At 44.3% G+C, this 22439-nt stretch overlaps 1 protein-coding gene across 3 annotated transcripts in view; it reads right to left on the reverse strand.

Annotated features, from left to right (window-relative positions):
- LOC139259852 (lysosomal cholesterol signaling protein-like) overlaps window positions 1-22439 on the reverse strand; it is a 116649-nt gene that overhangs the window by 81269 nt on the left and 12941 nt on the right. For all 3 annotated transcript variants that reach the window (XM_070875739.1, XM_070875738.1, XM_070875740.1), the window contains exons 2-3: window positions 21939-22003; window positions 7138-7638 (exon numbers count right to left, since the gene is read on the reverse strand). In XM_070875739.1, coding sequence (XP_070731840.1) covers window positions 7138-7540 — 403 coding nt within the window. In that variant the 5' untranslated portion in view covers window positions 7541-7638; window positions 21939-22003. The remainder of the gene's footprint in view (window positions 1-7137; window positions 7639-21938; window positions 22004-22439) is intronic.

Here is a 22439-nt window from a genome sequence, read left to right on the forward strand (position 1 = left end):
TTGAGGATGACTTGCTTCCACGCCAAAAAGGGATGAGTTCACAGGATGTAGAGAGAGAGAGAGAGAGAGAGAGATCATCCTGACAAAGCATGAAAAAGCTAAAATAGCCACCCCACATTTTCATTGCATCATGGAACAGGGAAATGCCAATAACAATGTGGGTTAGGTAACATGCTGCTCAAAGACAGCACTGAAAGCTGAGTGCTTAACTACATGATATAGGAATTTGATTTCTGTTCTGCATTCTGTGCAAAGTGGTATTGCGTTTATAGTGAATTATATTACCTATGTGAAGAAAATGAATTCTCAAAATAATCTATTACTGGAAGCAAAATAAAATTAAAATGTTTTCTTTTTGCACAATGGTTTGATACTTTGACTTTACCAAACCATACAAATGATAATCTCCCAAACAAGTTCAACACAAAAATACATTAGTGGTTGGCCTGAGGCATACAGCACAGTAAGCTACTCAAAAGCTGGTTATCATGTTTGTTTGAACATTAGCATGAATGTAGATAAACAGGTTCTAAGACGACCCACTCTTCTGCAACAAGGTCAGTAGCAGAACTAGATAACCAGTATGTTTTTTTTTTAAATGAACCAGTAATAGTTCATGTTTATTTGCTATCCCAACCCATAGAAATTAAAAGATAGAACCAGTAACAATTTATAGCTTCATTAATATCACTGATGCAGTTAAATATTAAGGCAAGCAATATACTATTTTATTGCAAATAAGTATAGAAGGTGGCGATTTTATTCTGCAAAACAATTTATCGACATAGAAAATGAAACTCAAGTGATACGTGTGCTAACATGCCACATTGTCACTTGAGGAAGGACATTCTTGCTACTGAGGGAGTGCAGCGAACGTTCACCAGATTGATGGGACTGACATCAAGAAAGACTGGATCAACTGGGCTTGTATTCACTGGAGTTCAGAAGAAACATTTAAAATTCTGACTGGTTTAGACAGGTTAGATGCAAGAAGAATGTTCCCAATGTTGGGGAAGTCCAGAACCAGGGGTCACAGTCCAAGGATAAGGGGCAAGCCATTTAGGACAGAGATGAGGAGAAACTTCTTCACCCAGAGAGTGGTGAACCTGTGGAATTCTCTACCAAAGTTGTTGAGGGCAATTCACTAAATATATTCAAAAAGGAGTTCGATATAGTCCTTACTACTAGGGGGATCAAGGGGTATGACGAGAAAGCAGGAATGGGGTACTGAAGTTGCCATTAACTCATTGAATGGCGGTGCAGGCTCGAAGGGCCGAATGGCCTACTCCTGCACCTTGTTTCTATGTAAGATATTGTATCAGAGCCCTGTACACTTATGAAACTATTGGAGTATTACTACCAGAAGGTGGTCAAATAGCATTTGGTACTGGCGTGGAGACAATATACCAATTTTAGAAGAGAATAAAAACAGGGAAAATGTAAGAGCATACAGCTCTGTATCAACTACACTATTTTCTTTCAAATGTTTTCCAAATTGTCAAAGGGGCTGCATTCAGCAACATTGTGGATTCAAAAAGAAAACAAAATTAAACTTCAGCTGTATTTTAGACTGAACATTTGAGAAGTTATGCTTTTGAAAAATTCATTCATGGGATGTGGGCGTCGCTGGTAAGGCCAGCATTTATTGCCCATCCCTAATTGTCCTGGAAGTGGTGATAGGGTGCTGCCTACTTGAGCCACTGCCGTCCTTGAGGTGAAGTACTCCCACAGTGCTGTTAGGGAGGGAGTTCCAGGATTTTGACCCAGCGACGATGAAGGAACGGCAATATATTTCCAAGTCAGGACAGTGTGTAACTTGGAGCGGAAATTGCAGGCAATGGTGTTCCAGTGCATCTGCTGCTTTTGTCCTTCTTGGTGGTAGAAGGCGCAGATTTGGAAGGTACTGTCGAAGAAGCCTTGGCAAGTTACTGCAGTGCATCTTGTAGATGGTACACACTGCAGCCACTGAGTGCCAGTGGTGGAGGGAGTGAATGTTTAACATAGAAAATAGGTGCAGGAGTAGGCCATTCGAGCCTGCACCGCCATTCAACGAGTTCATGGCTGAACATGCAACTTCAGTACCCCATTCCTGCTTTCTCGCCATCCCCTTGATCCCCCTAGTAGTAAGGACTACATCCAACTCCTTTTTGAATATATTTAGTGAATTGGCCTCAACAACTTTCTGTGGTAGAGAATTCCACAGGTTCACCACTCTCTCGGTGAAGAAGTTTCTCCTCATCTCGGTCCTAAATGGCTTACCCCTTATCCTTAGACTGTGACCCTTGGTTCTGGACTTCCCCAACATTGGGAACATTCTTTCTGCATCTAACCTGTCTAAACCCATCAGAATTTTAAACGCTTCTATGAGATCTCCTCTCATTCTTCTGAACTCCAGTGAATACAAGCCCAGTTGACCCAGTCTTTCTTGATATGTCAGTCCCGCCATCCCGGGAATCAGTCTGGTGAACCTTCACTGCACTCCCTCAATAGCAAGAATGTCCTTCCTCAAGTTAGGAGACCAAAACTGTACACAATACCTCAGGTGTGGCCTCACCAAGGCCCTGTACAACTGTAGTAACACCTCCCTGCCCCTGTACTCAAATCCCCTCGCTATGAAGGCCAACATGCCATTTGCTTTCATAGAAACATAGAAAATAGAAACATAGAAACATAGAAAATAGGTGCAGGAGCAGGCCATTCAGCCCTTCTAGCCTGCACCGCCATTCAATGAGTTCATGCTGAACATGAAACTTCAGTACCCCCTTCCTGCTTTCTCGCCATAACCCTTGATCCCCCGAGTAGTAAGGACTTCATCTAACTCCCTTTTGAATATATTTAGTGAATTGGCCTCAACTACTTTCTGTGGTAGAGAATTCCACAGGTTCACCACTCTCTGGGTGAAGAAGTTTCTCCTCATCTCGGTCCTAAATGGCTTACCCCTTATCCTCAGACTGTGACCCCTGGTTCTGGACTTCCCCAACATTGGGAACATTCTTTCTGCATCTAACCTGTCTAAACCCGTCAGAATTTTAAACGTTTCTATGAGGTCCCCTCTCATTCTTCTGAACTCCAGTGAATACAATCCCAATTGATCCAATCTTTCTTGATAGGTCAGTCCCGCCATCCCGGGAATCAGTCTGGTGAACCTTCGCTGCACTCCCTCAATAGCAAGAATGTCCTTCCTCAAGTTAGGAGACCAAAACTGTACACAATACTCCAGGTGTGGCCTCACCAAGGCCCTGTACAACTGTAGCAACACCTCCCTGCCCCTGTATTCAAATCCCCTCGCTATGAAGGCCAACATGCCATTTGCTTTCTTAACCGCCTGCTGTACCTGCATGCCAACCTTCAATGACTGATGTACCATGACACCCAGGTCTCGTTGCACCTTCCCTTTTCCTAATCTGTCACCATTCAGATAATAGTCTGTCTCTCTGTTTTTACCACCAAAGTGGATAACCTCACATTTATCCACATTATACTTCATCTGCCATGCATTTGCCCACTCACCTAACCTATCCAAGTCACTCTGCAGCCTAATAGCATCCTCCTCGCAGCTCACACTGCCACCCAACTTAGTATCATCCGCAAATTTGGAGATACTGCATTTAATCCCCTCGTCTAAATCATTAATGTACAATGTAAACAGCTGGGGCCCCAGCACAGAACCTTGCGGCACTCCACTAGTCACTGCCTGCCATTCTGAAAAGTACCCGTTTACTCCTACTCTTTGCTTCCTGTCTGACAACCAGTTCTCAATCCACGTCAGCACACTACCCCCAATCCCATGTGCTTTAACTTTGCACATTAATCTCTTGTGTGGGACCTTGTCGAAAGCCTTCTGAAAGTCCAAATATACCACATCAACTGGTTCTCCCTTGTCCACTTTACTGGAAACATCCTCAAAAAATTCCAGAAGATTTGTCAAGCATGATTTCCCTTTCACAAATCCATGCTGACTTGGACCTATCATGTCACCATTTTCCAGATGCACTGCTATGACATCCTTAATAATTGATTCCATCACTTTACCCACTACTGAGGTCAGGCTGACCGGTCTATAATTCCCTGTTTTCTCTCTCCCTCCTTTTTTAAAAAGTGGGGTTACATTGGCTACCCTCCACTCCATAGGAACTGATCCAGAGTCAATGGAATGTTGGAAAATGACTGTCAATGCATCCGCTATTTCCAAGGCCACCTCCTTAAGTACTCTAGGATGCAGTCCATCAGGCCCTGGGGATTTATCGGCCTTCAATCCCATCAATTTCCCCAACACAATTTCCCGACTAATAAAGATTTCCCTCAGTTCCTCTTCCTTACTAGACCCTCTGACCCCTTTTATATCCGGAAGGTTGTTTGTATCCTCCTTAGTGAATACTGAACCAAAGTACTTGTTCAATTGATCCGCCATTTCTTTGCTCCCCGTTATGACTTCCCCTGATTCTGACTGCAGGGGACCTACGTTTGTCTTCACCAACCTTTTTCTCTTTACATACCTATAGAAACTTTTGCAATCCGCCTTAATGTTCCCTGCAAGCTTCTTCTCGTACTCCATTTTCCCTGTCCTAATCAAACCCTTTGTCCTCCTCTGCTGAGTTCTAAATTTCTCCCAGTCCCCAGGTTCGCTGCTATTTCTGGCCAATTTGTATGCCACTTCCTTGGCTTTAATACTATCCCTGATTTCCCTAGATAGCCACGGTTGAGCCACCTTCCCCTTTTTATTTTTACGCCAGACAGGAATGTACAATTGTTGTACTTCATCCATGCGGTCTCTAAATGTCTGCCATTGCCCATCCACAGTCAACCCCCTAAGTATCATTTGCCAATCTATCCTAGCCAATTCACGCCTCATACCTTCAAAGTTACCCTTCTTTAAGTTCTGGACCATGGTCTCTGAAATTACTGTTTCATTCTCCATCCTAATGCAGAATTCCACCATATTATGGTCACTCTTCCCCAAGGGGCCTCGCACAATGAGATTGCTAATTAATCCTCTCTCATTACACAACACCCAGTCTAAGATGGCCTCCCCCCTAGTTGGTTCCTCAACATATTGGTCTAGAAAACCATCCCTTATGCACTCCAGGAAATCCTCCTCCACCGTATTGCTTCCAGTTTGGCTAGCCCAATCTATGTGCATATTAAAGTCACCCATTATAACTGCTGCACCTTTATTGCATGCACCCCTAATTTCCTGTTTGATGCCCTCCCCAACATCCCTATTACTGTTTGGAGGTCTGTACACAACTCCTACTAACGTTTTTTGCCCTTTGGTGTTCTGCAGCTCTATCCATATAGATTCCACATCATCCAAGCTAATGTCTTTCCTAACTATTGCATTAATCCTCTCTCATTCCTCTCTCTTAACCGCCTGCTGTACCTGCATGCCAACCTTCAATGACTGATGTACCATGACACCCAGGTCTCGTTGCACCTCCCCTTTTCCTAATCTGTCACCATTCAGATCATAGTCTGTCTCTCTGTTTTTACCACCAAAGTGGATAACCTCACATTTATCCACATTATACTTCATCTGCCATGCATTTGCCCACTCATCTAACCTATCCAAGTCACTCTGCAGCCTCATAGCATCCTCCTCGCAGCTCACACTGCCACCCAACTTAGCGTCATCCGCAAATTTGGAGATACTACATTTAATCCCCTCGTCCAAATCATTAATGTACAATGTAAACAGCTGGGGCCCCAGCACAGAACCTTGCGGTACACCACTAGTCACTGCCTGCCATTCTGAAAAGTACCCATTTACTCCTACTCTTTGCTTCCTGTCTGCCAACCAGTTCTCAATCCACGTCAGCACACTACCCCCAATCCCATGTGTTTTAACTTTGTACATTAATCTCTTGTCGAAAGCCTTCTGAAAGTCCAAATACACCACATCAACTGGCTCTCCTTGTCCACTCTACTGGAAACATCCTCAAAAAGGTCGTGGATGAGTTGCCAATCAAGCGGCCTGCTTTGTCCTAGATGGTGTCAAAGCTTCTTGAGTGTTGTTGGAGCTGCACTCATCCAGGCAAGTGGTGAGTATTCCATTACACTCCTGACTTGTGCCTTGTAAATGGTGGGATGGCTTTGGAGAGTCAGGAGGCGAGACACTCGCCACAGAATACCGAGCCTCTGACCTGCTCTTGTGGCCACAGTATTTATGTGGCTGGTCCAATTAAGTTTCTGGTCAATGGTGACCCCCAGGATATTGATGGTGGGATATTCGGCAGTAGTAATACCGTTGAATGTCAAGGGGAAGGGGCGAGACTCTCGCTTGTTGGAGATAGTCATTGCCTGACACGAATGTTACTTGCCACTTATCAGCCCAAGCCTAAATGTCATCCAAGTCTTGCTGTATGCAGGTATGGACTGCTTTATTATCTAAGGAATTGCAAATGGAACTGAACACTGTGCAATCATCAGCGAACATCCCCACTTCTGAACGCATGATGGCGGGAAGGTCATTGATGAAGCAGCTAAAGATGGTTGGGCCTAGGACACTGCCCTAAGGAACTCCTGCAGCAATGTCCTAGGACCAAGATGATTGGCCTCCAACAACCACAACCATCTTCCTTTGTGCTAGTTATGACTCCAGCAATTTTACTAGGGCTCCTTGATGCCATTCTCGGTCAAATGCTGCCTTGATGTCAAGGGCAGTCACTCTCACATCACTTCTGGAATTCAGCACTTTTTTCCATGTTTGGACCAAAGCTGTAATGCGGTCCGGAGCAGAGTGGTCCTAGTGAAACCCAAACTGAGTATCAGTGAGAAGGTGGTTGGTGAATAAGTACCACTTGATAGCACTGTCAACAATACATTCCATCACTCTACTGATGATTGAGAGTAGACTGATGGGGCAGTAATTGGCCAGATTGGATTTGTCCTGCTTTTTGTGGACAGGAACTTCTGCCCTAACTGCACTATGGGAGTACCTTCACCACAGACTGCAGCAGTCAAGAAGGTGGCTCAGCACCACATTCTCAAAGACAATAATTACTTGCCTTGCCAGCGATGCCCACATCCCATGAATGAATAAAAATAAATAAAGTAACAGTTTAAACTTAGAACTAATGTACTACTAAAATTGAATACTAAAACATTTGAGTTAAATGAAATTTCTTATAATAGACTTACCTATAGGATATCCCAAAGCAAAATCATTGCTCTGTGTAGCAAAAATCGGGAAGAGTCCAGCTTTGCCAAATCGGCTATCTGGACTTGCTATCAGGAGAGTCAGGCTGCAGACAATGATGAAAACTGCAACTTTAGCCACAAGAATACTACAAAGAAAACTCCAGTTTATGTGAGCCAAGTCTAAAATCACCATGTTCTTAAAAAGGAGGCCAGGAAGTGCAAACTTTGAGACAAAACTTCCTAAACCTTTGGCCTGCGTAGAAGTAATGATGTTCGCTCGTCCAGCAACATATCCACAAAGAATAATGCCAAAACACTCTAAAAGAGCTGGGAAAAGCTTATCAATAGACATTGAAGGAACAAAGCTCGCAGAGGAATTTGTGGCAATATCCAAACTTGCCATGCTGTTAATTTCCAGGCTTTTTTTTTGCAGAAGAGTTTGAATGGTTGAAACGAGTCAATGATATAATTCATATATCAAGTAAAGGTGCTCATTGGGTGCTGAAAAAAAAGAAAACATCAATAACGATTTGAACAGATTTGCATTAATAAACAAATAAGTAATTACCATTTTTTTTGTAACTGCCTCCTCTCCCTAAAGATGTTTATTCATTGCTGGGGTATGATTCAATGCCTCCTAGTACCCCATTCAAGAGGTCATGCCCATTATTCTAGTGTGAGCCTTGGTAGGGAGTGTCAACAGGTTAATTTGATATATTTTAGCTTGGCTCCAAAAACTATGGTTTGTTTTTGTAAGTTATACAGTTGAGAAATTAATAATGCTAAGGTAGACATTCTGCACCTGTCATTTATGCTTACTCATCAGTGTTCTGATGTAGGGTTTCTACCAAAATGTTAATATTTTCTCTTTCCAGAAGTTGTTAATTTGCTTTCCGTTTAACACTCTGTTTTTATTTCAGATCTACATTTTTTCCTTTTATAATCTATATACTTATTCAGCCATGGCTGAAATGTCTTTACTGAAGGCCTTGGAAGAACTTTTATGTTAATAGAATATCAATGCAACAGCATGATATTTCAGGCAGCTAGCACAGGCGCGACATGCCGAATAGCCTCCTTCTGTGCTGTAAAATTTAAATGATTCTATGATTTCACAGAGGACAGAAAACTTGCCTCCTTCAACTAGCCCAATGGGCCACCAACAGCATACAGGGCATTGAAAAAGTAGTGAGTTGTGCTTAAAGGTTCTAGATGTTTACTGGCATACCAATCCGCTAGAGCTTCCCCAACAAAGTAAAAGTACCTATTACATTTGATATGTCCTTACTATACAGTATAACTGCACACGAGGCCCATAATTGAGACGGTCACTCTGTGACCAGTTACCTTTATTACCAAGACCTCAAGTGATGAAGGTGGGTGGAGCTTCCCCTTTTATACCGGAAAGTCCAGGTTAGGAGTGTCTCCCACAAGTTCACCCCCTTGTGGTCAATGTTCTCGAGGTGTACAACTTAGGTCAGCTTATACATGGGTTACAATGACAATTGAATACATGACATCACCTCCCCCCCAAAGTCTTATTGGGATCACAGGTTAAGTCCCTCTGGTGGTTTACGCTCCCTTGTAGAGCGCCTGAGTTGGGGCTCCAGTTCTTGGGCACTAGCCTGAGTGTCTGCTGTTTGCAGCGCCTCAGGCCTGTCCACAGTGACTGGACTCTCCTCCACTTGGTTCCGGTGTTCGGTCACCTGTGGTGGAGTAAACTCTACATATGGGGTTACTGAACCTCCTTTTAGTGTGATCCACCTGCTTGTGGCAGATTTGTCCACTGGCAAGTTTAACTACCAAAACCCTATTCCCCTCTTTGGCAATCACAGTGCCTGCAAGCCATTTGGGCCCTGCAGCGTAATTAAGGACAAAAACAGGGTCATTGACATCAATACATCGCGCCCTCGCATTCCTGTCATGGTAGTCACATTGTGACTGACGCCTGCTCTCAACAATTTCTTTCATAGTGGGGTGTATAAGGGATAACCTGGTTTTGAGCGTCCTTTTCATTAGCAGCTCTGCGGGTGGAACCCCTGTGAGCGAGTGTGGTCGAGATTTATTGGCCAACAGGAGGCGTGATAAGCGGCTTTGTAGGGAACCCCCTTGGATTCTGAGCATCCCCTTGGATTCTCTGCACTGCCCGTAGACTTTCTACCGTGGCAGAGGATGTGCTTGAATTTAAAATGGCACACTCAATCCATTTGGAGTAGGCGTCTACTACAACCAAAAACATTTTTCCCATTAAAGGATCTGCGTAGTCCACATGGATGCGTGACCATGGCTTGGCGGGCCAGGACCAGGGGCTAAGGGGGGCTTCCCTGGGTGCGTTGCCCAGCTGAGCACACGTGTTGCACCTGCGAACACAAAGTTCCAGGTCTGCATCTATCCCTGGCCACAAAACGTGTGAGCTGGCAATTACCTTCCTCATGACAATGCCCAGGTGCTCATTGTGAAGTTCTCTGATAAACACCTCTCTGCCCCTCTGGGGCATAACTACTCGGTTTCCCCACAGTAGGCAATCGGCCTGAATCGAGTTCATCCTTGCACCTATGAAATGGTTTAAATTCCTCATTTAAAATACGTGGCTGCCTAGTCCCCATTCAGGACACATTTCTTAACTAAAGACAGTAGCGGGTCTTTATTTGTCCAGACTTTAATCTGATAAGCTCACCTGTGACAGCCTTCGCTTTCGAAAGCTTCAACAGCCATGACCATCTCGGCATCATGCTCAGTTGCCCCCTCAGTGATGGCTAGTGAGAGCCTGCTGAGTACATTGGCACAGTTTTCTGTGCCCGGTCTGTGCCAAATTGTGTAATCATAGGCGGCTAACGTAAGTGCCCACCTCTATGCGGGCCGATACATTCGCATTTATGGCCTTGTTGTCGGCCAAAAGGGACGTTAGGGGTTTGTGATCTGTCTCCAGCTCAAATTTCCTGCCAAACAGGTACTGGTGCATTTTTTTTTACTGCATATACACATGCTAGCGCTTCCTTTTCTACCATCCCGTAGCCCCTTTCTGCCTGAGACAGACTTCTGGCGGCATAAGCTACCGGCTGTAACTGACCATTGGCATTCATATGTTGCAACACACACCAGACCCCATTGAACAACACATCGCATGTTAAAACAAGTTTCTTACACGGGTCATATGACGTTAACAGTTTGTTGGAGCATAACAAGTTGCATGCTCTATCAAAAGTCCTTTGCCCTTTCCTGGCTGTCCACCCAGACCCAATCACGACCTTTGCATAGCAGCACATGTAGCAGCTTTAACAGCATGCTCAATTTGGGAAGAAAGTTACCAAAATAGTTCAGGAGCCCCAGGAACGAACGCAGCTCCGTCATGTTATGGGGTCTGGGTGCTCTCTGGATCGCTTCCATTTTGGTCACAGTAGGTCTGATCCAGTCTGCTGCTACCCTCCTCCCCAGGAATTCTACCTCTGAAGCCAAGAAGACGCACTTCGCCTTTTTCAGTCGCAGACCTACCCGGTCCAGTCTGCGTAGCACCTCCTCCAGGTTGTGGAGGTGTTCTTCAGTATCGCGACCCGTGATGAGGATGTCGTCTTGAAAAACCACTGTCCTTGGAATCGACTTGGAGGCTTTCCATATTTCGCTGAAAGATCGCGGCAGCTGAACAAATCCCGAATAGACATCTGTTATACTCAAACAACCCCTCGTGTGTCGTGATGGTGGTCAGCTTCTTCGACTCACTCGCCAGCTCCTGGGTCATGTAAGCTGAGGTCACGTCCAATTTTGAAAAAAGTTTGCCATTGGATAGCGTCGCAACGAGATCCTCCGCTCTCTGTAGCGGGTACTGGTCTTGGAGCGACACCCGATTGATGGTGGCCTTGTAATCACCACATATCCTGACCGACCCATCCGCCTCGAGCACCGGCACGATCGGGCTCGCTCAGTCACTGAATTCGACTGGCGAGAGGATGCCTTCCCTCAGCAGGTGGTCCAATTCGCATTCTATTTTTTCCTGCATCACGTACGGCACCGCTCTGGCCTTGTGGTGTACTGGTCTGGCGTCCGGGTTTATGTGAATCACTACCTTGGCCCCCATGAAAGTTCCACTGCCAGGTTGAAATAATGAGTCAAATTTGTCCAGGACCTATGAGCATGATACTCGCTCCACAGCAGAAATTGCATTGACATCGCCCCATTTCCAGTTCATGACAGCAAGCCAACTCCTCCTCAGTAGTGCGGGACCCTTCCACCGGGACAATCAAGTGTGGCAATCTGTTCTTCGAATCTTTGTGGGTCATGACTACCGTGGCGCTGCCGAGCACCGGAATGATCTCCTTTGTATATGTCCGTAGCTGTGCGTCAATCAGCAATAATTTTGGCCTCCTGGCCTTGGACACCCCCAACCTTTCGAACTGTTTGATACTCATCAGGGACTGGCTGGCCCCCGTGTCTAGCTTCATTAATACTGGGATGCCATTGAGGAGCACTATCATTATTATCGGTGGCGTCCTGGTATATGTACTCCACATGAACTCGCTGAACTTTAGCTTCCAGCGATTTCCCCCAGTATTCATTCGGCCTCGTAGGGCTTACATCGGGCCAGTCTTCCTCGTACATCAACCTGGCTGCAGGCTTCCTGCACATACGCACCAAGTGACTGCTGACGTTGCAGTTTCTGCAGGTATATTGCTGATACCTGCAAGCTCTGGCTGGGTGTTTGCCTCCACACCTCCAGCATGAGCTGGAGGCCCCGTTGTTGAAAACAAAAGGTCCATTACCAGTCGATCGTCTCTGACTGTCTCTGTAACTGTCCTTAAGCGCACCATTAACAGGTGTTGATGACCCCATTACTGGCCACATTGTCCATTGCGATGGCATGAATCGCCATTCAGCTAACCATCGTCTCTGTTGAATTCCCCCTTTGGGTTCGACTACATGCTAGGGCATGTCCGATTGCCCTTGTCTGCCTAGAGAACTGTGTGCCGCATTAACAATGTTGACTCCCTGGTCGTTTGCCACATTTGAGCCAAGATTTTTGTCATACATCATTCTGGTCTCTTCCTCCAGAGATAAATGTCTGGGCTATCAGAGCTGTTGCTTTCAAGGACAAGTCTTTGGTCTCAGTTTCCTGAAAGCCCCAGCGTGCCCGATGCCCTCAATAAAAAAAAGTCTCGCAGCATCTCCGCTCTGCATGCATCTGGGAACTTACATAGGCTCGCCAGTCGCCGGCGATCTACCATGAAGTCTGGAACGCTTTGCCCTTCTTGCCGCCGGTGCGTGTAAAACCAGTGTCTTGCTATGTGCATGCTGCTCGCCGGTTTAAGGTGTTCCCCGATCAACTTACTGAGCTCTTCGAATGTCTTGTCCGCCGGCTTCTCTGGCGTTAGAAGGTCCTTCATCAGGGAGTACATTCTGGATCCACAAACCGTCAGGAGATGAGCCCTGCATTTGTCGGCCGAATCCTGTCCCAACCATTCCTTAGTGACAAAACTTTGCGGTAGCCTCTCAATAAAGTCGTCCCAATCTTCAACACAGTACCTCTCCTGTGCTGCTAGTGGCCATGCTAGCATGGTTTAAATCCCAGTTTCTCATCGCCAATGATAGGTCCTTACTATTCAGTGTAAATGCACACGAGGCCCATACTTCAGAGAAGGTCACTCTGTGACCAGTTACCTTTATTACCAAGACCTCAAGTGATGAAGGTGGGTGGAGCTTCCCCTTTTATACCTGAAAGTCCAGGTTAAGAGTGTCTCCCACAAGTTCACCACTTGTGGTCAATGTTCTCAAGGTGTACAACTTGGGTCAGCTTATACATGGGTTACAATGAAAGTTGAATACATAACAACGATTAATGTACACACAAGAGATTAATGTGCAAAGTTAAAGCATATGGGATTGGGGGTAGTGTGCTGACATGGATTGAGAACTGGATGTCAGACAGGAAGCAAAGAGTAGGAGTAAATGGGTACTTTTCAGAATGGCAGGCAGTGACTAGTGGGGTACTGCAAGGTTCTGTGCTGGGGCCCCAGCTGTTTATATTGTACATTAATGATTTGGACGAGGGGATTAAATGTAGTATCTCCAAATTTGCAGATGACACTAAGTTGGGTGGCAGTGTGAGCTGCGAGGAGGATGCTATGAGGCTGCAGAGTGACTTGGATAGGTTAGGTGAGTGGACAAATGCATGGCAGATGAAGTGTAATGTGGATAAATGTGAGGTTATCCACTTTGGTGGTAAAAACAGAGACAGACTATTATCTGAATGGTGACAGATTAGGAAAAGGGGAGGTGCAACGAGATCTGGGTGTCATGGTAAGTCAGTCATTGAAGGTTAGCATGCAGGTACAGCCAGCGGTTAAGAAAGCAAATGGCATGTTGGCCTTCATAGCGAGAGGATTTGAGTACAGGGGCAGGGAGGTATTGCTACAGTTATACAGGGCCTTGGTGAGGCCACACCTGGAGTATTATGTACAGTTTTGGTCTCCTAACTTGAGGAAGGACATTCTTGCTATTGAGGGAGTGCAGCGAAGGTTCACCAGACTGATTCCCGGGATGGCGGGACTGACCTATCAAGAAAGACTGGATCAACTGGGCTTGTATTCACTGGAGTTCAGAAGAATGAGAGGGGATCTCATAGAAACGTTTAAAATTCTGACGGGTTTAGACAGGTTAGATGCAGGAAGAATGTTCCCAATGTTGGGGAAGTCCAGAACCAGGGGTCAGAGTCTAAGGATAAGGGGTAAGCCATTTAGGACTGAGATGAGGAGAAACTTCTTCACCCAGAGTGGTGAACCTGTGGAATTCTCTACCAGAGTTGTTGAGGCCAATTCACTAAATATATTCAAAAAAGGAGTTAGATATAGTCCTTACTACTAGGGGGATCAAGGGGTATGGCGAGAAAGCAGGAATGGGGTACTGAGGTTGCATGTTCTGCCATGAACTCATTGAATGGCAGTGCAGGCTCGAAGGGCCGAATGGCCTACTCCTGCACCTATTTTCTATGTTTCTATGTTAAGACTCCAAATCTTGTTTATACCCATTTGAGAATACTGAACTGCGTTCCATTTACATGGAGAATTGCAATGCCTTCAGTGTATACACACTACACAGTGTTTATGGTTTCAACTGCTTTACTGATCAAAATATTTTGCATTCGGCTCCTAATCCTGCTTTTATATTTGTTTACATTAAATTTAATGGCTAAAGCAAAGGAAGGAATTAACAAGTGATTATTGCCAACAGCAAGAAGCATTGTTTTACACAAGGATACAAAGAAGTTTCATTGGACAGAAGTGAGCCAGCAAAAACAGTCACTATCTGGGCTAATCACGTCACAGGTCTCTGTGTTAACATAAATCAGAATTAGTGCACAATTGCTTGAAGTTACTTTTAACTATAGGTAATGAAGGAGAACAGTGGTTGCAGAGTGAAAGACTGTCTTGCCTACAGCAACTGGTGTAGAAGCTACAACAAAAGCAAAATACTGCGGATGCTGGAATCTGAAATAAAAACAGAAAATGCTGGAAATCTAAGCAGGTTAGGCAGCATCTGTGGAGAGAAACAGAGGTAACGTTTCAGATCTGTGACCTGCTGAGATTTCCAGCATTTTCTGTTTTTATTATTGTTGGGACAGTTGATTTTCTATTTCAAAACAGATGTTTAAAATGGGGCTGCAGAAGATGGCTTCAGATGAAGGACTTCAGCACATTTGATCCCATCGTTGCAGAATACCAACACCACCATCTCTTCATTGCAGCATCGAATCGTTTCTTAAATGAATCCAGGATCCTGGCCTCAATCACCCTTCCTAGCTACCCGTGCCAATTGTGTACAGATACATTTCCTGACATTTGTTCTAAATTTGCCCTCAAGAACTCTAAATCTGTACCCTCCTATCCTTCTCCCCTGGCTTATCTGAAAGTATTTGCCTGTAATCTGCAGTCAGCGGACAAACAAAGGCGCTCGCAGCTGGCTTCGAAGAAAGCTGCCCACAGCGATCTCTGTGGCAAGAAAAGCTTTTTGACGTGAAATGGGGAAGTGCTCTGAACTGGGGATTCCTAGCGAAGAGTTGGTGTGACGTTGACAAGCTGTCTAAGCAGCCAATCATATTGTAGAAATCTTACATACAGCAAACTAGGAAATGAAAAGCAGCTTTTATCCAGACTTTTAAAAAAAATGTTAGAGAGAGCGAAATAAAGATTGGGACTTTCACACAAGGATAAGGTAGAAGCTGAACTAAAATAAATTTTATAAAAATTTAAAGTTAACATTTTTATTATAATATAGAAATTTGACACTCCACAAATATAATAGTTTTTCAGGGCCAGAACATTTGTTTAGCAGCCAATACACTGTTAAAACCTCAGTTACATCGATTCCAACAAGGCTCTACAGTTAAAGAGGTATTTATCAGCAATATTAGCACGGAAAAGCCCAAGATTTCGTCAGTATCAGTTCATTTGCTGATTGACGGCCTGTGCTTGGGGTAGAGTGTGGGGCAGGGGCGGGCGGCATTCACAGCGCAGCCAATGTCAGAGCAGTGAATGACTGACCGCGACTTTACAATTTCCATGTTTAGATGCTAAATCTTGAAGTTGCAGTCAGTTTCAGAGGGGTAATGACAGAGCGCCCACCACAAATTTCAAGCCATTGTTTTGGGTTTACTGTCTCTATCCTAGTGCATACCACTATAAAGTCACCCCTGAGGTGTCCCTTTGAAAAACCCTAGCTTATTAATTCATTTCTTACAGCTTTTCCTTCAAGCACCAGGGATCTGCCTCATTGAACACAAGAACATAAGAAAAAGGAGCAGGAGTAGCCCATATGGCCCCTTGAGCCTGCTCCGCCATTTAACACGATCATGGCTGATCCAATCATGGACTCTGGTCCATTTCCCTGCCCGCTCCCCATAACCCCTTATTCCCTTATCGGTTAAGAAAGTGTCAATCTCGGTCTTAAATTTATTCAATGACCCAGCTTCCACAGCTCCACAGATTTACAACCTCATCTCAATTTTAAATGGGCGGCCCCTTATTCTAAGATTATGCCCCCTCGTTCTAGTCTCCCCGATCAATGGAAACATCTTCTTTGCACCCACCTTGTCAAGCCCCCTCATAATCTTATACATTTTGATAAGATCACCTCTCATTCTTCTGAATTCCAATGAGTAGAGGCCCAACCTCCTCAACCTTTCCTCATCAGTCAACTCCCTCATCTCCAGAATCAACCTGGTGAATCTTCTCTGAACTGCCTCCAAAGCAAGTATATCCTTTCGTAAATACGGAAACCAAAACTGCACGCAGTATTCCAGGTGTGGCCTCACCAATACCCTATATAACTGTAGCAAGACTTCCCTGCTTTTATGCTGCATCCCCTTTGCAATAAAGGCCAAGATTCCATTGGCCTTTCTGATCACTTGCTGTACCTGCATACTAACCTTGTGTTTCATGCACACGTATCCACAGGTCCCGCTGTACTGCAGCACCTTGCAATCTTTCTCCATTTAAATAATAATTTGCTCGTTGATTTTTTTTTCTGCCAAAGTGCATTAACCTCACACTTTCCAACATCATACTCCATCTAGAGGCTCCAGAGTATGAGAAATGGTCCACATTGTCCAGGGCTGCACCGTGGATCTTGATGACTGGGTGGCAATGCTGTGCGGCGGGGACAGGTTGATGGAGGACCTTTGTCTTACGGATGTTTAGTGCAAGGCCTATGCTTTCGTATGCCTCCGCAAGATCCTGCAGATCCCCGAAGGCAGATGCACCAATGTTAGCATCCTCGACCGGGCCAACATCCCCAGCATTGAAGCACTGACCACACTTGATCAGCTCTGCTGGGCAGGCCACATTGGGAGTCTCATGACTGGCATGCGAACAAAGAAAGCACTCTATTCGTAGGTCCTTCATGGCAAACGAGCCAAAGGTGGGCAGAGGAAACATTAAAAGGACACCCTCAAAGCCTCCCTGATAAAGTGCAACATCTCCACTGAGACCTGGGAGTCCCTGGCCAAAGACCACCCTAAGTGGAGGAAGTGCATCCGGGAGGGCGCTGAGCACCTAGAGTCTCATCGCTGAGAGCATGCAAAGATCAAGTGCAGGCAGCGGAAGGAGCGTGCGGCAAACCAGGCTTCCTGCCCACCCTTTCCCTCAACGACTATCTGTCCCACCTGTGACAGAGACGGTGGTTCTCATATTGGACTGTTCAGTCACCTAATTACCCATTTTTAGAGTGGAAGCAAGTGGATTCTGAGGGACTGCCTATGATGATGATGAATGAAGGAAGGAAGTAGAAAGTCAGTTACCAGTTTTGATCAAGGAAACATTGATACCCACTGATCTTAAACTAGAAAGGAGGCTTGTATATGATACTTATCAAAGGCCCTTTGAAGGCCTTGGTGCACAGCATCAAAAGTCTCCACAACCCCATTAATTTGGGATGTCATTATGACAAGCAATTAAATATTTTGTCTGTTGAATCTATTAATTTATTGCTGGTCTTAATACATGCACAAGGTTATGGTCAGTTATTGCTAGCAGTTTCCTATAATCTGGATAGAATTCATGTTATTGTGAATGGGGATCCATCGGATAAGGGTTTCATGATGTTAATATGCTTAAATGGTCAATCCATCAGTTAGAAGGAACTGACCCACAGGAGGCCCAGGCCCGAAGCATGACCTGTGTTTGCCTATGAATTACAGTTGATTTAATGCGGTTATGAGGAATATCATTTTTCAATGTTTTCTTTTTTCAGTATATCTACATAGGATTTTGAATGATATAGTTATGGTTGACTTTATGCCAGAAGTCAGTTAGTCTAAAGCCAACAGCGAGACAGAGCTTCAAATAACTCCATGGTAGCTCATCATGTAAAAAGTGAGCAACTTGTATGAATACTAATCATTTACCTGTTTAATGTTAAATAAATGTATTGCCCGAGTCTTGGTCTGTTGGAGTTCTGTCTTCATTAAGGAAAACACAAATAACCTTCTGGAAATACTAGGGGGCCAGGGGTCTAGCGAGAAGGAGGAACTGAAGGAAATCCTTATTAATCATGAAATTGTGTTAGGGAAATTGATGGGATTGAAGGCCCAGGGCCTGATAGTCTGTATCCCAGAGTACTTAAGGAAGTGGCCCTAGAAATAGTGGATGCATTGATGATCATTTTCCAACATTCTATAGACTCTGGATCAGTTCCTATGGATTGGAGGGTAGCTAATGTAACCCCACTTTAAAAAAAAAGAGAAAACAGGGAATTATAGACCAGTTAGCCTGACATCGCTAGTGGAGAAAATGTTGGAATCAATTATTAAAAATGTAATAGCAGCGCATTTGGAAAGCAGTGACAGGATCGGTCGAAGTCAGCATGAATATATGAAAGGGAAATCATGCTTGACAAATCTTCTAGAATTTTTTGAGGATGTAACTAGTAGAGTGGACAAGGGAGAACCAGTGGATGTAGTGTATTTGGACTTTGAAAAGGCTTTTGACAAGGTCCCACAGAGAGATTGTTGTGCAAAATTAAAGCACATGGTATTGGGGGTAATGTATTGACGTGGATAGAGAACTGGTTGGCAGACAGGAAGCAAAGAGTAGGAATAAACGGGTCCTTTTCAGAATGGCAGACAGTGACTAGTGGGGTACCGCAAGGTTCAGTGCTGGGACCCCAGCTATTTACAATATACATTAATGATTTAGACAAAGGAATTTAATGTAATATCTCCAAGTTTGCAGACGACACTAAGCTGGGTGGCAGTGTGAGCTGTGAGGAGGATGCTAAGAGTCTGCAGGGTGACTTGGACAGGTTAGGTGAGTGGGCAAATGCATAGCAGATGCAGTATAATGTAAATAAATGAGGTTATCCACTTTGGTGGCAAAAACAGGAAGGCAGATTATCTGAATGGTGACAGATTAGGAAAAGGGGAGGTGCAACGAGACCTGCGTGTTATGGTACATCAGTCATTGAAAGTTGGCATGCAGGTACTGCAGGCAGTTAAGGCGGCAAATGGCATGTTGGCCTTCATAGCTAGGAGATTTGAGTATAGGAACAAGGAGGCTTACTGAAGTTGTACAGGGCCTTGGTGAGGCCACACCTTGAATATTGTGTACAGTTTTGGTCTCCTAATCTGAGGAAGGACATTCTTGCTATTGAGGGAGTGCAGCGAAGGTTCACCAGATTAATTCCCGGGATGGCAGGACTGACATATGAAGAAAGACTGGATCGACTAGGTTTATATTCACTGGAATTCAGAAACGTAAAATTCTGACGGGATTGGACAGGTTAGATGCAGGAAGAATATTCCCGATGTTGGGGAAGTCCAGAACCAGGGGTCACAGTCTAAGGATAAGGGGTAAGCCATTTAGTACCAAGATGAGGAGAAACTTCTTCACTCAGAGAATTATGAACATGTGGAATTCTCTACCACAGAAAGTTGTTGAAGTCAGTTCGTTAGATATATTCAAAAGGGAGTTAGATATGGCCCTTACGGCTAAAGGGATCAAGGGGTATGGAGAGAAAGCAGGAATGGGGTACTGAAGTTGCATGATCAGCCATGATCATATTGAATGGTGGTGCAGGCTCGAAGGGCCGAATGGCCTACTCCTGCACCTATTTTCTAGGTTTCTATATGCACATCTGCCTACCAAAGACAGGGGCAATGGCGGTGGTAAGCACTTCCGGGCGGACGGCCAGCTTCCAACACCCCACCAGGACTTTCAGTGCTGGTTTTAGCGGGGCATGGAGCATTACCGCCCAGAAGAGGCGAACCAGTTTTCAACATCCCTGGTTGTGACATCGGCTTGATTTTTGGCTGCCGCTTGACCCTTAGTGCTACGTAGAGCATGCTGGGACCGACTGTGAAAGCGGGCTGTAGCAGCTGCAGTTGGGCAAGTAATGTCGACCTCGGGTAAGTGTGATTTAAAAAAAAAAGACAATTTATGTTGTGGTGGCGTGAGCTATTTATTGGAAATGTTTTTGGTGGTTTTTTTCCAGGTTTTGTTTTAGCCCCCCAGGCTTCTCTTACAGTGCTCCAAGGCCGGCTGTTTCGCTTGCTCAGCCGGCCTAGCACCCTAAGAGGTGTGTAATGCCTCCCTTAGCACTCCGCCCCACACTCAGGGCCTAGCTGTTGAATTTTGCTAACTGAGGCGCGTACTGTTTCTGGGCGAAAACTTTACTGCCCCGCCGCCATTACGACCCCAAAATGAACAGGACCAAAAATCCAGCGCAAGGAATTTATGTGGCAGCACTTGATATTTTCTAGTGAGCCAAAATATAGCATCAAAGGGTTCAATATTCGGCTCCTGGGTCTTGCTACATTTACTAGCTATTGCATGGATAAAGCCACATTCAGGTTTGTAGGGAAAGTAAGGATTGCTTTGTGGGAGCGATCATTGACATGGAATCAAAATAGTATATCTACTATAAAAACAAAGACAGACTACCACCTCAAAAGTCCAAAAGCAGATGTCAGTGTCATTAGAAGCACCAAAATCTTTCCAGGCGGGGAGCTTTCCTACGGTCCATCTGACGACAGGGCACCACCAACAGTAAATGCAAACAGATGCTACAGCTGGTATTGAAATTAGGTCCACCATTCTGGGCCTAGAAGTATGCATTGGAGAGTTCCCAGCCAAAGTCACAAATACAACTCTGCACTAATTACTCGTGCTAAATATTTACAGATATACAGCAATTTTAAATTGCTTTTGTGACTTGCAAGCAACTGTGCATGGGAAGTTGATCCTTTGTTACTAGATCCACCCCAAGGTACAAATTTTACAGACCCATTAGCAAGGGTTGTATGTTGGAGTTCCATTGGATACAATATAATATCTGTAATATAAAATCGGGGACAAATTTAAATTTTCTGGCTCCTTAAAATAACTCACTAAAGGCACTTATACATTTAAGTTGTGTCACTGGGAGAATGGCGTTCAAAGGGACACCCATGACCTCCATGCACCACCCTTTCCTAATTATCTGTCTGCAGTCCAATACAAGACCCATTGGAGGCCAATACTTTAAACTTGGAAGCACTATTTGCATATGTCTACAATTATTGTAACTGTGCACATCTGAACAGGGCAACAGCCATCACCACAATAAAATTAAAATGCTGTCCCACATCAAAATACTCCATTTATTGCATGTTATAAATGGCAAGAACTTGGAACTGCCACAAAGTCATTTCTGTGTATCTGCATGTAGAAAGCAAAATACAAGTATTAAAAATGCATGGAACCGAGCTGAGCTAAAAACAAAACCTTCTAATCTTACAGCAAAAGCAAATCTCACAGAAATTAGCCAGGGATTCTCTTCCTGATTGCTAATGAGTGAACCATGCTAGAAAGTACATCCATACAGACGTCTAGTGTGGACAAGATCAGGCTCTGACAGTGATGCCCTTCAACACTACCAAGACTCATACATAAAAGAATGAACCCAAGAGGTACCAGAAGGTTGCAGGTGTCATTGGATACATACCCTAGCAAAAGCCAATGCCTTCAGAAACCAAGACAAGAAAATTAGGGGATGGAGGCGTCGGAAAGTTGGGGGGGGGGGGGGGGGGGGGGTGTTGAAGAAGAGAGAAAGTGATGTGTTGCTGGAATCATAAACTTGAAAATGGTCTTTAATATATAAACCATCAATTCTGCCAAAAAATACGATTTGATATAAACCTTTATGCAATACTTATTGCCACTGGATGTTAATATTTAAAAATAAAATTGCATTAGGTAATGTATTTTTGAAAAATGCAAACAATGTCTTTATTTTTACTACAAACAATATCTAAATAATTGTTAATATCAAATCCTACTTACTGTGAACTATTTTCTCTGGTAAGCTACTTGAAGCTCAAATCTTAGTATGAACATCACCGAATTTCCTGAAAGTATCAATTACAATACATGTTAAACCATATGGATTGCATAAACTGAACCATAATGATTAGAATTGTGATAAATCCACTTAGCTATTACTTACAGTTAAAATTACCTTGAAACATTCATTTTATCAAAGGAAGACATTCAAAACTGCTTGGTTTCAGGGCTGTGAAGGAGTGGAGGCCACGTTTATATTGGAAACTGTCTATGTAAACTGTTCAGACTGCAATTTCACCCTCCTACCAGTTAAGATGCTGTAGCCCTTCAGTTCTGCCTCCATCAGCCCCTTAGCCTGTACTGCAGAGAATCAAATGTACTTCTCAGCTTCCTAAACTGGTTTAAGTTTTGCTATTTATTCCTGGCCCTTCTACCATCATTTTTCATCCTGCACAAAAGCTGCTCTCAAACTTGTGGCTTCTCTAACTCTGACTACTCTTG

This window comes from Pristiophorus japonicus, chromosome 3 (genome assembly GCF_044704955.1).
Source record: "Pristiophorus japonicus isolate sPriJap1 chromosome 3, sPriJap1.hap1, whole genome shotgun sequence".
Taxonomy (NCBI): Eukaryota; Metazoa; Chordata; class Chondrichthyes; family Pristiophoridae; genus Pristiophorus; species Pristiophorus japonicus.